Here is a 17,696-nt window from a genome sequence, read left to right as displayed (position 1 = left end):
GAACGAGGAGAATGTTATATGTATTATCATTATTTCATTTATTTCCGTACCCTAATCCTTAGAATTTTGACCGAGATCTCGTAATAACGAGGTACAAGGTTTTGCGTGTAGCCTATCGATTAAACGCCCTTACTATTCGATAAAATTGCTAAGAATGAAAAGATAAGAGAAAGATAGAAAGAGAAAGAGAGAGATAGAGAGAAGAATTGGATAGTAGAAAGAAAAGCGTCAAAATGTGTTTAATCGAAAAATAATATTCTTGAAAAAAAAGGTGGATAAAAATGCAGTAAAGTAATCCTCCCCCTTTTCCGCCTCTCGAAAAAAAAAGAAAGAAAAAAAAAAGAGAAAAAAAAATAAATTAAAATAAAATATGAAAAGTTTGACGACCATGTACAACACTCGTTATACATACCATAAATACATGTTTTACGAAAGAGACGCGCGGCGCGGCGCCATCATAATTATGTATCTGCAATATACTTAGATTATACTTCTCCGTCTATACGGCCTCGAGAACGCACGTCGTACTTTGTAGTTACCAATAAATATGTTACGAAAAATTAAAAGAAGAAAAAAGATTAAAGAAAAAGCAGCAGCAGCAGCAGCCAGCCAGCCAATCAGCCAGCCAGCCAGCAGCAACAATAACAGAAAGAAAAAATGTATAGATCGGACGTAAAAAGTGAATAAACATATTGATACTCAATGATGAATTAATTACGTTAACACTTATACTATTCTTTATAAATAATTTAATCTTTTTTTCACTCAATTTTTTCTAATCTTCTATAGATAAGAAAAAAGAAAAAGGTAAGTACGTACGTTATTCTTATTTGTCAGTTTTTGTAGGTATTTCTTTTTTTTTCTTGATCTCCTTATATCTCTCATTTCTTATTCTTCTTTATTGATATTTTTTATTTATTTATTTATAGCTTCATATATTTCTTTCGTTAACACACACAAAACCCTTTATATAATCTCTTTATAATTATTATTTCATAATTCTCTTATTTAATATTTTGTCTTATCAAAGTAAGTATATATATATACATACAAATTAAAAATAATTCGTCTGTGTATACCTCTTAAAAAAGAATTCTTAAATTCGCTTACTTTCAAATACAATAATCTCCCTTTTTTTTCTTCGTAAGCTTTACTTGTATTTGTTCAAAGGGTAACACAGAGTGGCATGAAAAGAATATTCGCGTAATTCGAACGACTTTCGTGCGTGCCTCTGAAACATAGAATGAAAGAAAGAAAGAAAGAAATACAGAGAAAGAGAGAGAGAGAGAGAGAGAGAGAGAGAAAGAGAGAGAAAGTGAATGTATGAGTGAGAGTGAGAAAAAGATAGAAAGAAAAATTAGCCGATAAGGAACAGCAAGAGTGAACGTGACTTTTTGAACGACCCTCGTGTAAGCAAACGGCGACGAATTACGCGCGAGTTTCCGTGAATAGTTTTATGCTGTGTAGAAAACCGCTTTTAATATGACAAAAGAATAGTGAGTGAGCGGTGAGTGAGAGAGAGAGAGAGAGAGAGAGAGAGAGAGAGAGAGAGAGAGAACGAGAGGGTGAAGTAGGAAGAAAGGGAACGAAAATTAATATATAATGTAGCGTTGAAGTAGTATATGCGGTATCATAATTTCTTTTTCCACCATGCAACCGGGAACAGAATAAGGGTGGGTTCCAGTTGCTACGCCACCACTTTTTATTTTTCCTTCTCCTTTATTTTCTCTTTCTCTCTGTTTCTCTCTTTCTCTCTCTCTCTTTAACTCCCTTTTCCCACTCTGGATCTTTCTCAACGCTGAACGCGAGAGTAAAACGGGTATAGTCTCGCCTTAGAGGAATATAATCGACTGAACCTATTAGCGACACACGTTCCAACATTATCACACCGTTTCTATATATATATATATATATATATATAAAAATGCATATATATATATAGCCAAGTATTATCATCGAGAACGAAAGGCGTTCGAATGCATCTGCCAGATATTGCTTTTGGCCTTAACGTTAAAAGATTTCCATGCAAATCGTGTTGAGAGCAACGCCTACGTGCCTTCTTTCATCATCTTTAACAACAGAAGCCCAAAACTACTTCTTTTTTTCCCGTACACTTTTCTCCCCAATATAATAACATATTTCTTTTCTTTCGTTCATATCATCACATTTTTACCAGTCTTCTATATAATATTTTGACGATTAAAATACGTTATATTATATTGATGATATTATTGTATTACAAAACTCTCACGATATAAAATTGATTCAATTAATTATTATAGATTTTGTAATTTCGATCGTTATTAAATAATACATTATAATGAAGATTAATAATATAATATCGCGATCTTTTATATCGATATATTATATTTATATCGATTGGTTTTTATTTCTAATAAAGTAAAATGATTCTCTTTCTTTCCCTCAACCCTCCCCCCGCTACTCTCCGATTTACAATTAGATTTATTTCTTTTATTATTTTCTTTCGCTTACTTTTTCTCATATATTAATTTGACTTTTTCATTGTCGATTGGAACGCTAGTGGAAAATAGGAAGAAAGGGTGAACCACTTCTTGGTCTTACCTTTTTTCCCACTCCCCTCCCAATAAGAATGAGAAAGAAAAAGAGAGGAAATAGTATGAGAGAATAGTTCATCATTGATTTATATAATCTGTACGATTCATTAACGACAAATTCTGTATATCCCGGACCAATTCCACGATGGCGCAATCAAGGTGGCATCAAGAAAGGCATTTCTCGCCCTCGACTCAAACTACCAACAAGTATTTCAATATCCGTTCCAATATATTCCTATCGACCCTATAAACGTATGTGCGGTTATATTGGATTTTCCATCTGCCTCTTGCGCTAACCTTTTCCCTCCCCCCCTCCCAACTCTTTTCTCTCTTTCTCTCTCACTCTCTGTCTGTCTGTCTGTCTCTCTCTCTTTCTTTCTTTCTTTCTCTTGTTGATGTAGTGAATTGGTACGTGCCGACACAACCGTGTCCTTCGGTGTATATCGATGTACAATTTTCAAATGTCTACGTTTTATCCATTTTATAATACATTAAAAGATTTATACTTTCTTAGATAACGGACAAAAAAGAAACGTGCTTTTTTTCTCAAGTTCAATTAATTATTTAATTAAATATGATAATACTTTCTTCATCCTTCTTATTATTATCCTTTGGTTTTTGGTTATATATATATATAATAAAAGAAGAAGGAAAGAAATAAAAATGTATTTGATGCAAATTTATTTCTTTTTTTCCTTAGTTTCTTTTTTTCTTTTGTAATTAAAAAAAAAATTAAATTTCTCTTCTTATTAAAGTTAAAATAATTAAATTTCGGAATACAAAACATTTCGATTTATTTTGCTTGAAAAACAATTAAAAAAAAAACAAATAATATCCATTCACGGATATTAATAATCCGAATCAATTGTAAGAATTCTGCAAAAGTATGATGCGAAATGATCAAATTTATGAATTATCTCTAACAGAAATAAATTTCCTAACTATTTATTAACGAAAAGAAAAACAATTTTGTTTGACAAAGATGTACAATTAATGAACAATAGAAATAATAAAAGAGAAAGTATCAAGAAAAGAGATTAATTATGCGTATCTTTCGAGAGATCAATCCTACTTCACGTGTATGTGTGTCTTTATCTGTGTGTCCATGTATACATGAGACAATTCAACCCCCAGAAAAGGGATTACGCGAAACAATTTTCAAACTCGATAATATTAATGTCTAACAATGGGCGTGCTAAATTGAAATACAGACAATTCAGCATTGTCCTGATCACCCTTCTCATACAACCGTACGATAGAGTGCACACGCGCGCACACGCACGCACACACAGCGTGTATATCATGTATTCATGCACAAGTCGCTTACTAATCTCCGTTTCATTGATGTGTCCGCATTTACTCTCTCTCTCTCTCTCTTTCCGTGTCTCTTCTCTATATCCTAATATAGTTGTATTGAACAAGACGAGTACACATTTGAGGGTGAGAGTGTGAAAGTTGCGGTAGTGTTAGTGACGGTAGTAGTAGCGTGGTGATACGAAGGGGGTTGGAGGTGGCGAAGGCGCGAGAAACGACGTATAAACGAAATATTAATTAAATTGGCGAATATCTCTGTCCCTTCTTGCTTTCTCTATCTTTCCATTTATTTGTCCCTATGTATCTCACTCCGTGTACTTCACCCACCCCCACCCCTCTTCCCATCATTTCACCTCGACGCATATTCTTGTTTTTCTTTCTCTTTTTCTTTTGTCACTTATTTATTATGCATTTTACGCTTCAGATATTAATCATTCATATGGATGTATGTATACCATATATGGACACATATGTGTGTGTATATGTACTATATATGTACATCAAGATATAATATTGTATACGTACTCGTAACGCGATAAAACTGATTTAAATCAATTATCTCTTTTCTAAGAAGAAGGGGTGGGGGGGGGAAAGAAATAATTAAATAATTAAAATAATTAAACTCTTCTCTCGGATAATTGTGAAGGTAATTATGACGATGGAATAAATAACAAAAAAAAATTCATACTGTAATCTGTTTTATATTGCAATTATTTATGCTGTAAAATAAATCATAAAATTAGTTATTATTGTAATTTTTCGATGAACGATTAATCAATTCGCTGTGTCGTAATTACCTGTACAATTGAAGAAAAGGATTATAGAAAGGAAGATAAATGTTCAATGTTATCTAATCCTTTTCTAATAATCTAAACCGTTCTTACAGTCACGCGTATTGTTCCTCGATGAGTATAAAAGGCCTATAAAGAGAAATTAAAAGAAAATAAAAAAAAAAAAAAGAAAAATAAAAAAATTATAAGAAAAAGAAGATTGTGCGGAGGTAGTAGTCCTAGCGGGTATTGTAATGTAAGTAATAGGAAGAGGGAGACAAAGGGAACAAAATACTGTCGGGGTGTCACCCTGGTGCAAACACTCCGCCGGTAGTGGTGGGCCACCGCGTCTAAACCCAAAGGACGACGGAAGAGAGTTTAAACTTTTAAGGAAAGTCTTCACTTTTGTCCCGTCGAAAGTTTTTCAAATTATGGCCGTGGCGCGTAGAGAAAGGTTGGTTCGCGGGGATAAAGTCCTGAGATTTATATCTATCCTCGCCAAGGTTATGAAGTTGAACTTTCAACTCAAAGCGCGGATGGGAACGGGTACGGGAAGAAGTAATAGGGAATTTTCCCCCACCGAGCTTGTACTATAATTAAGCCGCTTTTCTAATGGAGATCGATGGGTAAATTAGCGCCAACTTTCCACCGCCACTAACATATTTCCTTATTTCTTTATCGTTCACGCCATTAGAGTCAGAGATATTTTTTGGTTTTTTTTTTTTCTGTTTATGAGGAAAACGAAAAGCTTCATTCGCGTTCTATTATACTTCGTTGTAATTAATTGATATGATTATTGTAAATAATAATAATATAATAATAATAATAATAAAATTTCATTTTATTTGAACTTCGAAAAAAATGCATTTTGAAAAAATATTATTTAAAGCGAATTTACTGTTGCAATAATTCGTATATATTTTAATATCTTACCGATTAATAACACAAAACATTTTATTATATACATATTTTTAAAAAAAAAATTAAGAAAAAGTTTAAATTATATTCAGTTTAAATCCTCTTACAACTAGAAAATACAGTACATATTAGTTAACTCAGAGGGTGTACACCTGTGTTTTAACACAGTAACAGCTAATAAAAAGTATTCATAAATTATTATACGCGTAGATAACTTACCGATCGATTGCAGATATCAATATGATCTACGAAACTATCCTGCCATCAAATATTAAAATCTTGAAATAGCATAATAAGTACAAAAACCTCCAATCGGTACATAGAAACTTACAAGTCCCTTTTTTATCTACACAGTTTTATTTTAGTTACTACCGAAACCACCAGTGGGCGATAGTATGTAATTAACGCGATGACAGTACACTATCAAAGAGTGGTATAATACTATCAAAAAACGGTACAATACTATCAAAGAATACAGTATTACAGTACTTACTACCGCTTACTGGTGGTCCCGTTAATAACTAAAATGAAACTGGGTAGATAAAAAGGTTGTGAGCTTCTATGTACTTCTGTATTCTTTGGTTAAAGATTTATGTTGCACAAGTTTGACTCCCTTGAAGTTTGACGTTTGGTCAGCCTGCACGTACGTGTCCCTGCGTATCCCGCTCTGTCCCGTGTCTAGAACGGAGTGATATGAAAGCTGTTTGACGAGTCCTCAATTATTACCGAACTGTTTAATCTTACGTTCGGAGTCATGGAAGACGTATTTCAAAACGGTAATTATTGTAACGAGGCTAATGCAAATATGAGCACTTCGGAGGCATCGAAAGAGGTACGCATAGATATTTTTAAACATGTATACGTGCGTGCTACATTTAACTTTAGTAAATCTATGTGGTAAAATCAATACGTTCATTACCCTTCATTTCACATAGAATACAAACGTGTTGTGTGTTTACTGACTGTATATGTAATATACACGATATTGATTTCGTCGATAGTCATTTATTTCACATTTTATTCAGTTAGAAAGATATTTATTTTGAAACACTTTGGATTGTTCAATTGTTTATTACATATTATTTTACATTAATTTTTATCGTTATTCTTAATATCATTTTGATGTGTTAATGTCTTATACAAATGAAAATTGTTTACATGAAAATATTTATTTTAGGATTCTTTATTGGATCATATGGAAATTTTAATAGTGGAGGCTGAAAAGCGACCTAATGGACCATTAAATTTAAGAGAATTCTATACTGTGTACCTTATCGAAACCAAGTATGTATTAATGTATTTTACATTATGTTTATTGTAGAATATATTTGTGATAGTTTGAATTTGCAAGAGCAATGTAAGTTAAAAGCTGCATACTTTTATAGAGTTACAGATCTTACTTTCAAAGGTGCTTTAAGTATCACAAGTTCTTTATGGAGACGTTATACTGATTTTGAATTATTAAGAACATACTTAGACATTGCATATCCATATATCGTTTTACCACCATTGCCAGAGAAAAGAGTATTATACGCATGGCAGAAAGTCACAACAGATACATTTGATCCAGATTTTGTAGACCGACGAAGAGCAGGATTAGAGGTACGATACTCATCGTTCTAACTAATTTTATTATCTTCTATTCTTTAATTAAATTCTCTTACATATTATGCGCAGAATTTCCTACTAAGAGTAGCATCGCATCCTGTTCTCTCTCAAAATGAACACTTCATGGGATTTTTACAACAACGGGAAGGCTGGAGGGAACATATTCAAGAGATAAGTAAGTAGTCAAATAATTTTATTAAAATTACTTTTACATTTATTACGATATTAAATATGATCTATTTTTATTTTGTAGGTTATTTACGTTTAGCAGAGTCCAAGTTAAAAGCTCTTAGCGTAGCTGTTCGTCTAAGAAAACCAGATAAACGATTTGAAACATTAAAGAATTATGGAATTGAACTTCAGGTAAATTTTAATACATTTCAATACGGTAAAGTTACGAAATATAATACTTCTAAAAGTATGTAATATTTTTTTTAGAACAACCTTTGCAATCTTCTTAGAGTACGAGCCCGTCTTGTGGAAAAGCAATACAGTTTATATAAACTACATGCGAATTATGGTCGTGTGTTCAGTGAATGGAGCGCTATAGAAAAAGAAATGGGAGATGGTTTGCAGGTAGTAATAATTTAATATATATATGTATACATATATGATACCTTATTGTTCTTAAAATTTTGAAACAGACGCTGTCATGCATCTACAATATGATAATTTATTAAAAACAATCAGATGGTTATAAGCACACTGCATTACAGCATATTTTCTTAGAAATCAGGCCATTACTTGGACTCATTAGCAGCTACGATTGACACCACGCTTGAAGAAGAAGAACTTATAGCAGACCAATTAAAAGAATGGCTCTTTGGTGCTTCAGCTTTACAAGCTGTCGTTAGACGAAGAGAAGCTTTACAAGTGGCTAGGGATGAAGCTCAAGATGCGTTAATAGCTGCATGCGAACAAAAGGACAGGGTGATACAAGGTACATTTTTGTCTAATTGTGAATATATATATTTTCATTAAAGTGCATAATATTTTAATATCTTATGAAAATATATAAATGTAATATACATGGAAATTATTATAGGAAAATCAGGATTAATGTCCAGACTTTTTGGATCGGTCGATACAGAAGAAGTAAGAGAATTAAAAATTCTTCGATTGGAGCATAGAATCACACAGCAAAATGAGATGGTGAAACAAGTTGATGAGGACTTAAAGTATATATATATATTTTATGTTCTTCTTGTTTTTTATCTATAATTTTTAAATTATACAATAATACAATTATTATATTTATAACATATGTGCGTAGATCCTTTTCCAGCAAAGCTATGGTAGATATAGAAAGATTTCAACACCAAAAGGTCGTCGATTTAAAAGAAACCTTGGCAGCTTACTGTGTTCTACAATTTAAACTAGCTAGAAAGGTAAAAGTTGAATTTATACAAACAAATGTATTCATTTGTAAATTTATGTATGAATTTTATTGAATAATCTCGTTATCATTATTTGCAGAGTCTCCAAACTTGGCAGCATATTAAGGAATGTCTGGAAAGTATACCGTAAGTAAAAGTAATTTCAAAACGCGATTTTTAATCGATGTGAAAATAAAATTAATCATTCCAATTTTTCGCGTGACACATATAAATATATATATATATAATTATATATAAAAATATATTATATATATATATTTATGGATTCACTGAACTGTACGCTTATTAATATTATTGATATATAAGAATTTTTTTTTATCATTAGTTTAGTTCCATATGGGTGCGTGCGTACGGGTTATTTTGTACGCACACAGGCATATGTGTGTGTATACTATTCACATCGCGTTTGGATGTATAAATTTATGATACAATGTTATTTCGTATTTATATGCATTTAGTCGAACGTGACGTATTCGTTAATCAATACGCTAAAAACAAAAAAGAAGATATTATTATATTAAGATCACACATTTTAATCATGTTAAATATGTGGAAAAGCATTATCACATTTATTAGTAAATTACTTGCAGAATCTGCAAAATACATCATGCATAAAAACATACATAATTTTTGTTCGAGATTAATACGACGTACCAAATTTATCGGTACTTATCTGTCTTTTTTTTTTCTTTTTAATTATTTTATCATTATCTTCAACAACGCTAAAAGAAAAAGCTTTGTACTTTGTGCTTTATATATTATAAAAAACAAAAAAATCGTTTAATTAAACTCGTGCACGTTCAATGTCTCCGTATATTCGTATATTTCGTTAAATCTCCGATATATACGAGTCAAACTTTGTTGTATTTAGCATAGCAAATAATTCCAAATCTCTATATCATTATTTTATTTCAAAGCAAACGCTGCGCATTTTACTAAGTGTATTTTTACAAAATTCACTATGTAACCTTGAGTGCTTTAAGCAAATAAACGATGCCTGATTGAAATGAATTGTTTTATATAATAAAAAATAAAAAAAAAAATAAAAAAAAAATAATAAATAATCTACGAATAGATTTGATCATTTTCATTATAAATTCCGAAAAATCTTGTCGATATTTGTTTCCATCAGGCATCGTCTGACAATCTCCTATACATATGTCACAATGTTTCTAATCTTTATTGTCACTGAATATATAAATAATTATATATATATATATATATATATGTATGTATGTATATATATATGTATATATAATATATATATATATATATATTCCTATGGAGAAAAAGTACCAAATGAATGATACTTTTGTTTATTTGTGAAATATGTCTTTATTTATCCTTTTGTTATGAGTTATTTTATATTCACGTATAAAAAGAAATTTTATCTGTTAGTTTCACACGAAAGAAAAAAAATGTTTCTCTCAATCTTACATAAAAATAAAAATAAAAATAAAAATAAAAAATAATATATATTCTCAGAACTCATTATCACACATAAGTGTTTTTTTATTGTAATGCTAAGAAAAAAAAATGTATTTTGCAGTTTTTTTTGTTTTTCATTTCCCTTTTTTATGTTTGCATACTTGTTTTAGCAACACCATGACCAATGTAATCGATTTGTTATTAAGCATTATATGGAGTAATTTTTTGTAGAATGATAAATGATTCACGTGCGCTTATTAATTAACGTAATTATTTTTTTTATCCTTGACGTATTCTTCACCTCAGTATATTGTAAACGACATGTTTCTCTTTTTTTTCTCTCTCTTTTTAAAATACATCCGACGAGGAAAAGGAGAGTGTTAGAGATCCAGAATGTCTTAACATACAATAATATATATTTACATTAAAAATATTCATTTTTATACATTTTATACAGTATAGAAGAATACTGTCACAAGTTAAACGTGACGAGTTTTGATAGAGAACATTCCATAAATTTCATTATATCTAAATGTTCGCACAATTTTAATTGCAAATAATTATTTTATAATTCAATATTTTAGAATTTAATTTCTCTTATGACAGTTTAATGAAAGTTTTTCAATTGTAACAATATTTTTCTAAGCATGCGATTATTTCAAATCCTTACTTAACAATGTGTGACTTTATATATAAAAATTCTTTTATTTTAATTGATTATTTACAATATACAAACGAATATAGTAAAAAAGAGAGATAACACTCTTATTGGCAAGGAAAGAAGAGAAAATTATTATACTTATTATACGTAGTATAATGCTTATTACAACTAACTTTTTTATTTATATAAATAATAACATATACACATAACACTGAGCGTTAAATGTTAAAGTAAAAATGAAAACTAACTCGAGAGAAAAAATACGAAGGGTGGGCTTTAAGCCGATCGATTTTCTTTCCCTAGCTATTTAAAAAAAAAAAAGAAAAGAAAAGGCTATAATCTTGTGCATATTGCGTTCCCACTCCCTTATCCTTAAATTACGTATATTACACGTTATTGTGTTTTTATAATTCGAGAATGCTCAGTCTTCGGGACGATGATGCGGCTATTGAATATTTAAACTCGAAAAATTTATTATAAAAAGCTCATAAAACTAAAGTTCATTAAAAATGATTTCGAGTGTTATTAATTAACAATTTTCTCAATAATATTTGTGATTTCATTTTTATCTTTACATTATATTCCTAATCCTAACGATAAATCTTTCTCACATATTTTCTAACTATCACAGTGAGTAATTGTCATTTTAATAATTTTTCTTTTACAGTATTTTTGTTATAAACATTCGTACAATAAATTCATTATCAGTGATATTAATTAATCATTCATATATATTACATATATATATAATTATTAGTATACTTATGTGTGGCTCAAATAAAGTATTACGTACTATTTTCTTAGAAACTTATGAAGATATCTAGTTCAATTTTCCAGTAATTAAATGATACGGTGATTCCCTAGATTTTATTTTCATGAAACATAGTATTAATTTTTTGTTCGAATCGAATTAGCTGTTATTATATATTGTGCATTCCCTTACCTTTTTCTCTTTAAAAGTTACCTCATAAAATATATTGCATACTATCATTATTCACCTTATACTATTTAATTATCCTAAAAATGAAATCGTTATTTTAATTAGTTTATAAAAAAGACAGCTTGTAATACTTTATTTGAATCACATTGTACATATTATTAGACTCGAAATTGACATTCGCACTGATTAAAGTTCATTAAAGTTCATTATCTTTTTTTCAAGTCTCTTCCTTTAAAAAAAAAAAAGAATATTATCGAGATATTTAATTGCTGGGATTTATTATTAATGATGCGTATTGAAAATTAGATGTACTATCGATAAAACAGATCCCTCGGATTAAATGAATGAGCACTTTTTGTCGAGCACATATTTAATTATTATTTACGTTCTAACACGATCATGCTCGTTGCCTTCGTGTATGTTCCACAAAGTCATTGAAAATTCGCATTGTCGATTTGTATTGATGACGTTCGATATATTTTCGTCGTTGGACGACAAAGAATAATTTGTTCTTCGTGGAAATTTGAGATGTTTTAAGCCAGGTAGCCATTTAAAAAAACGTCGCCATCTTTTATCTTGAGCATCAATATCGGTGACCTTGAGAGTTGTATATCTCGTTGATTCAGGCCACCTAAGTTCGTTGTTTGATCGTTCGTCAGTCGATTTATTTTCAGAAGAACATCTTTCTTCGATCCTTGTCATTTTCGTATCTCTCGTATCGCGTTTTGTTTTTTCGTCTAAGTTCAACCCCGTCGTTTGTTTCGAGGGTCTTTCCAATGTGGTAGTAACAGACGATTTAAAAGAACGACGTGGACTGTCATCTCTTGCCGAATTTCCAGAACATTCGGTACTATCCTGTACCATACCCGTTCCTGCTGTTGCTGCTGTTCTCGAACCAACTGTCCTTTGTTGGGAACGGGATAGACTCGAATAAAAACGTTGATTCTGTCTAAGACCTGACATCCTGCAGCTTCTCGATAAAGTTTCCTATAAGAGAGATCCAAATATTTATGTTATTTTATTTGTCATAAGTTTTATTAATATATTTTTAGAAAGATACTCATTGGAGATATCATTAATCCATAAACTACTTTCAATGATTTTACTATAAATCATTCTCTCTCTCTCTGTCTCCAAGCAATATTTTTAAACTAATTTTATTTATCTTCATTGTTATAAAAAATTATGTACATAAATAATGTTGTTGTTCATTTTGGTAAAGCGTTTTTTGTCGAAAATATGTTTTCTAGTTACATATTTATTTTCGTTTATATGGTATACGAAAGCATATATCCACCGTACTGTCATGGCCAGTAGCTAAAGGGTTAATGATATTATGATAGATACTTTAAGGAAGGGGTTTCTGAGGAATATTAACTGACTTATGTTCTAAAATATGATCTTCAATTTATTCAACATGATGCGTACGTGACTACATCTCAGGTTGGCATTGTCCTTCGTCTATTCTTTAACCAAGTACATATGTTTTCCTTTCTTCATACTATCATTCTCTTTCATTTTCACTCATATTTTTTGAGTGGGTTCGATCTCTATCCATTTTTGGCCTAAGATCATCTGATAAAGAAAGACCATACGGAACCATTTGTCTCTTTTTTTTTTTTTTTACCTAAACAGATCTTGCGTCGTTCAAGGACATCTAAATCGAAACGTTTTCTCTCGTATTTTTATTATTCACACTACGGATGCATATTGAACTATGAACTTTTACAACAATGAATAACAAAAATAAAAACGATTGGTTTTTAATTTTTAAAATATCATCGTATTAGATTCATACGAAATTGTTAAAAGTTAAAAAAAAATCGTTCAGGAAAAAAATGAGATTTGACAAGTAACAAAAATGTAATAGTAATTATAAGAAATAATAGTCATTATTTAATTGACTTTTTCGTATTCTTTAAACAATTGAATATTTCTCTCTTACATTTTCTTTTGAATTAATTTTCATCGATATTTTTTCTTTTTTTTTCATTGAAACAAGTAGGACTAAAGAAATTTCCTAGCACTTACAATTTTATTTTCATATCAGGTTCGTTACTACTCGATTTTCCACGGTTCGAATATCTGTTTAGTTAGTTCGTGCTAGAAGTGTGTAATCCCAATGTAATTTTCTATTTGTGAAGTATTCTTCAAAGAAAAAGAAAAAAAGAATAGGAAAAAGAGAAAAATGTGTTTCCACGATTATTATTCGCTTGACGAATTTTTCACCCTATTTCATATCGTTTCCCGCGAAATGAAGTTAAATATTAAACGTGACGCGTAAAAGTTCACCCTAAAAGTTTTATCGATCGATATTGTGAATCAACCCAAAAAAATATATTCGATTACGAATATTTTAATTATTTTTACATTTTGCAAGGTGGTATACGAATAACTACATACATATTGGCTATTTGTTTTTTGTTTTGTTTTGTTTTCTTTTTTTCCAATTTAAAAGTTCGAAAAATAATTGATAAATCTTTTCCTCTCTTTGATTATTCGATTTTTTTAATATTAATTTTTATCATTTTCGCCAACGCACTTTCATTTATATGAAAATCAAAGTAAAATTTTGGCAAAATAAAAGAAAAAGAAAAAAGAAAGAAATAAGAAGGGAGGGATAAAGAAAAGTAGGAAACATAGAAGATGTAAGAAAAAAAGTTTGATCTCTTATATTTTTTCCCGTAAATATATGAAATACATATATGTATTATACATATATGTGAGTTAACGTCTGTTTCATAGCTTGTGTCGAGAGTTTGGAAAAAGTTAAGGAAAAATCTTTGGTTATATGTATGTGTATAGAAATTCACGTATTTGAAATTCGGTATATATATATGTACGTACAAATACGTTTTCGTTTTTAAGGTTGTATAAATATTTCCATATAACATAGTAAATTGCAAAAAAATCATTAAATTCTATCGATAACGTATAAAATAAGATTTATTACAAGAAAGAACGAGAGAAAAGTTTTATTTATTCTATAGATTCGACAAAATGTAAATTATCCTTGTATTATACTTATGCACACACTCGAACATGTCTTCAGAGTTTTCTCCAGGATACATCCTTAAATTTGATATTCCGATTTACGCATTACGTATTCAAATTTCGAATAATATTCTAATAGATGCAACAGAAAAACAAAATATCACAACTACTCGATCAGGATTATGGTATTTAAATTACGGTATATAAGAATACAATTTTATTTTATTTTATTTTTTTTTTTTTTTTTTTATTCTTCCTATATCTCTTCCTTTTATCAAATAATTTACATCATTTTTATTCTCCCTAAGATTTCTACGTTATATATCATTCAATTAAGGCTTAACAAAAATTTTGTTGATCTAATGAAAAAGTATATCGATATAATAATAATCCTGTTTCCAATACACCAATCAACTTACTTGTTTTCTTTTTTTAAATATTTTTTATTGCAATTCGCGTTTGAAAGATCTGAGAAGGAGTATCTTAAAAAATTGAATAACAATGTACCCTAGCGTGTTATTTTAAAAAGAAAAAAAAAGACCAATTTGATGTTATCTCCTACCTATCGATTATTTTAAATATTCTATCGAAAGAAATAAAGAAAGATGAAATTCAATGAACTTGATCTTGTGTGTATGCGAGGATTTCTTAACTCACCATAAAAGCCACTCGAAATTTATTCGACATGATGTTGTAAAGAATCGGATTGATGGTAGTGGAGACATAATAGAGGACTCCAGACACATAGGTCATCAATAGATTAAGGGATTCTACCCATTTACTGTAGGACGTGAAGTGATCTTCGCTATTGGTACCATAAATGGCGATCAATCGTTGAACGTGAAATGGCGCCCAGCAGATGAAGAATGCGACGACGACCGCGACTATAATCATGCAAAATAAATACACTCTTAGAAAATAAATACATATCAATTTTTTTTCCTTCCTCTTGGCAGGAGAGATAAATTTTAATTTTTTCTGTGTGGTGAATATTTTTCTTTTTTTTTTTTTTTTCTATTTTTTGTATTATAAAATATTATTACCATCCGATACGAGTTTAAGAAGAAAAATGTTAAACGTCGAGGTTTTTTTGTTCTTTATTTTTTTAGATTCGTCAACTTTTTTCACGTTGTCTATATATATATATAATATGAAATACAATGGATTGTTTAAAAAAACAAAATTATATTTAATTAACCTTGAATTAATTTAAGTTTATGTAAGCTTTACAAATAATAGAAAATTTACATAACAATTTTTTTGGATAAGTTACAGGAATTATTCTTATAATATTCATACTTTGATACTGAATAAATGTAAATGTATACGGTGACTGGTATAAATATTCGGATACGAAGTAATCTAAAGAATTATTGTTGCTATGCATCTTTATATTATTTATGGAAATAATGATTTTTTTTTCTTTGTTTTTTAATTAAGTAAGAATACTTATTTGAAATGCAATAAATATAGAATAATTTGCGATTTGGTAAAATTGAATATAATCTTAATTACATTTTATTAATAAAAAATATAGTTATATAAATAAGTGTTATATTTTTGTAGCCTCTAAAACAAAAATGTTTTAACTTATTAAAGTAGAGAAAAGTCATTATTTTTATAAATGATAAATGATAAATGATTCCCACACATATATGTATATGTGTGGGAATGATTTTTTGGATTTAGATGCTGTCGGAATATATTTATGCCAGTCACCGTAGCTTCATATATAATTGTATTTCTTTTAATATTTGATTTATAACCGCGCAAAGAGTAAATTTAATTTTTGTTAAAAAAAAAAAATACCTTTTCGTCGTTTCAAAGATGTAAATTTTTTTTAACGACGAAAATATTACACGAACAAAACGTATCCAAGTTTTTTTTTTTCATATGTCAAGGGTTTAATTAACAAAATATTTGTTTTTCTTTATATTCTTCTCTAGTTTTGAATTACAAACGATTGAAATAAATCAGTAACTCGTTGAAAGACATTTGATGTGATCAATAAATCAAATTGGTAATCCGTTATTGGCTTTACGTATCATTATTTATCTTCAATGTTTTTTTATTTTTCTACAACGTATTACGAAATCTTTTTAAAATCCATTCCAGAGATTTTTGTTGTAAACGAATCTATTGTTCATGTACGAGTCACAAATCGACGTCGTTAACAAAATTAAATTAATGATATTAAATATCAAGTGTCAAGGAAGGAATAATATTTGAAAGTAAGAACGCAAAACTTAATTGTATTCTTGACAATCTTTTTGATCTTTAATTTTTATTAAGTTTGTTTATTTCTTTCATCGAGAATGCACTGGGATCGTAAACGATGATGCATAACAAGTTATGTTTACTATTCCTTTAAATATATATATGTATTATCGATGCACAATATTTATCTTTTTGTTTACATAAACTCAGCATGAAAAAATAATTTGAATATTTAGTTTTTATTTGAAATTATTTCTACACGAAATAAATAAAATATTAATTTCTCTTTAAATTGATAATTTATATACAATTACATTACTTTCCTTACGACGATGATCTATCTAACTACATTATTAATGTACAAAATAGTAGATAAAAAAAAGTATTACATCTCTTAAGTAAATTTACTCGGATCAGAGTAATAAAATAAAAAAAAAAAAAAAGAAAAAGGGTAAAAAAATAAAAATGATATAGTTCGCGTATTATTCCCTACTTTTCTTTTTTTTCGTTGTAATTTCCGTAAAAAAATTCTTATCGCGATCGTTATTCTTTTTCCCTTTTTTTTTTCGATTTATTATTCTGCCTCTTTTTTCCGTCGGCCACTCGAATCAAGGCTGACCTCTTCTTGACCTCATCCTACCTGCTGTACCCCCATACCCCCAAACGATATTCGCATTTCCGATGTGGAAATCGAGCTCTCAACTTAATTCAACTCGTTCAACTTTTCTGATCCTAAGTCGATATGAAATTGAACTATGTGTTCGTATGTTTTTTTTATATTTTATCTGTTTCTCTTTCTCTCTTTTTAATATGTTTCTTTATATTCTCTATCGCATTTCTTTTTTTTTTTTTTTTTTTTTATTTTATTACTCT

At 29.3% G+C, this 17,696-nt stretch overlaps 2 protein-coding genes across 4 annotated transcripts in view; one reads left to right on the top strand and one right to left on the bottom strand.

The window, feature by feature from the left end:
* The first annotated feature begins 6,080 nt into the window (after window positions 1-6,080).
* The window catches only part of LOC106793708 (sorting nexin-4-like), a 51,926-nt gene continuing 40,310 nt past the window's right edge, over window positions 6,081-17,696 (top strand). The window contains exons 1-11 of one of the 3 annotated variants that reach the window (XM_014760855.1): window positions 6,083-6,410; window positions 6,756-6,862; window positions 6,964-7,180; window positions 7,256-7,361; window positions 7,440-7,549; window positions 7,625-7,762; window positions 7,916-8,126; window positions 8,232-8,364; window positions 8,460-8,574; window positions 8,663-8,709; window positions 15,394-15,479. In XM_014760855.1, coding sequence (XP_014616341.1) covers window positions 6,333-6,410; window positions 6,756-6,862; window positions 6,964-7,180; window positions 7,256-7,361; window positions 7,440-7,549; window positions 7,625-7,762; window positions 7,916-8,126; window positions 8,232-8,364; window positions 8,460-8,574; window positions 8,663-8,709; window positions 15,394-15,400 — 1,269 coding nt within the window. In that variant the 5' untranslated portion in view covers window positions 6,083-6,332 and the 3' untranslated portion in view covers window positions 15,401-15,479. Of the gene's footprint in view, window positions 6,411-6,755; window positions 6,863-6,963; window positions 7,181-7,255; window positions 7,362-7,439; window positions 7,550-7,624; window positions 7,763-7,915; window positions 8,127-8,231; window positions 8,365-8,459; window positions 8,575-8,662; window positions 8,805-15,393; window positions 15,480-17,696 lie in introns of those variants that run through there. The other 2 variants (XM_014760853.1, XM_014760856.1) reach the window with 2 other exon arrangements.
* LOC106793707 (neuromedin-U receptor 2-like) overlaps window positions 10,410-17,696 on the bottom strand; it is an 18,127-nt gene continuing 10,840 nt past the window's right edge. Inside the window, exons 2-3 of the mRNA XM_014760852.1 lie at window positions 15,264-15,490; window positions 10,410-12,599 (exon numbers count right to left, since the gene is read on the bottom strand). Coding sequence (XP_014616338.1) covers window positions 11,994-12,599; window positions 15,264-15,490 — 833 coding nt within the window. The 3' untranslated portion in view covers window positions 10,410-11,993. The remainder of the gene's footprint in view (window positions 12,600-15,263; window positions 15,491-17,696) is intronic.

Source organism: Polistes canadensis, unplaced genomic scaffold (genome assembly GCF_001313835.1).
Source record: "Polistes canadensis isolate GaletaPanama2010 unplaced genomic scaffold, ASM131383v1 scaffold_17, whole genome shotgun sequence".
Classification (NCBI taxonomy): Eukaryota; Metazoa; Arthropoda; class Insecta; order Hymenoptera; family Vespidae; genus Polistes; species Polistes canadensis.
Note: the sequence above shows the minus strand (reverse complement) of the source record. Positions and strands in the feature narration are given on the sequence as shown.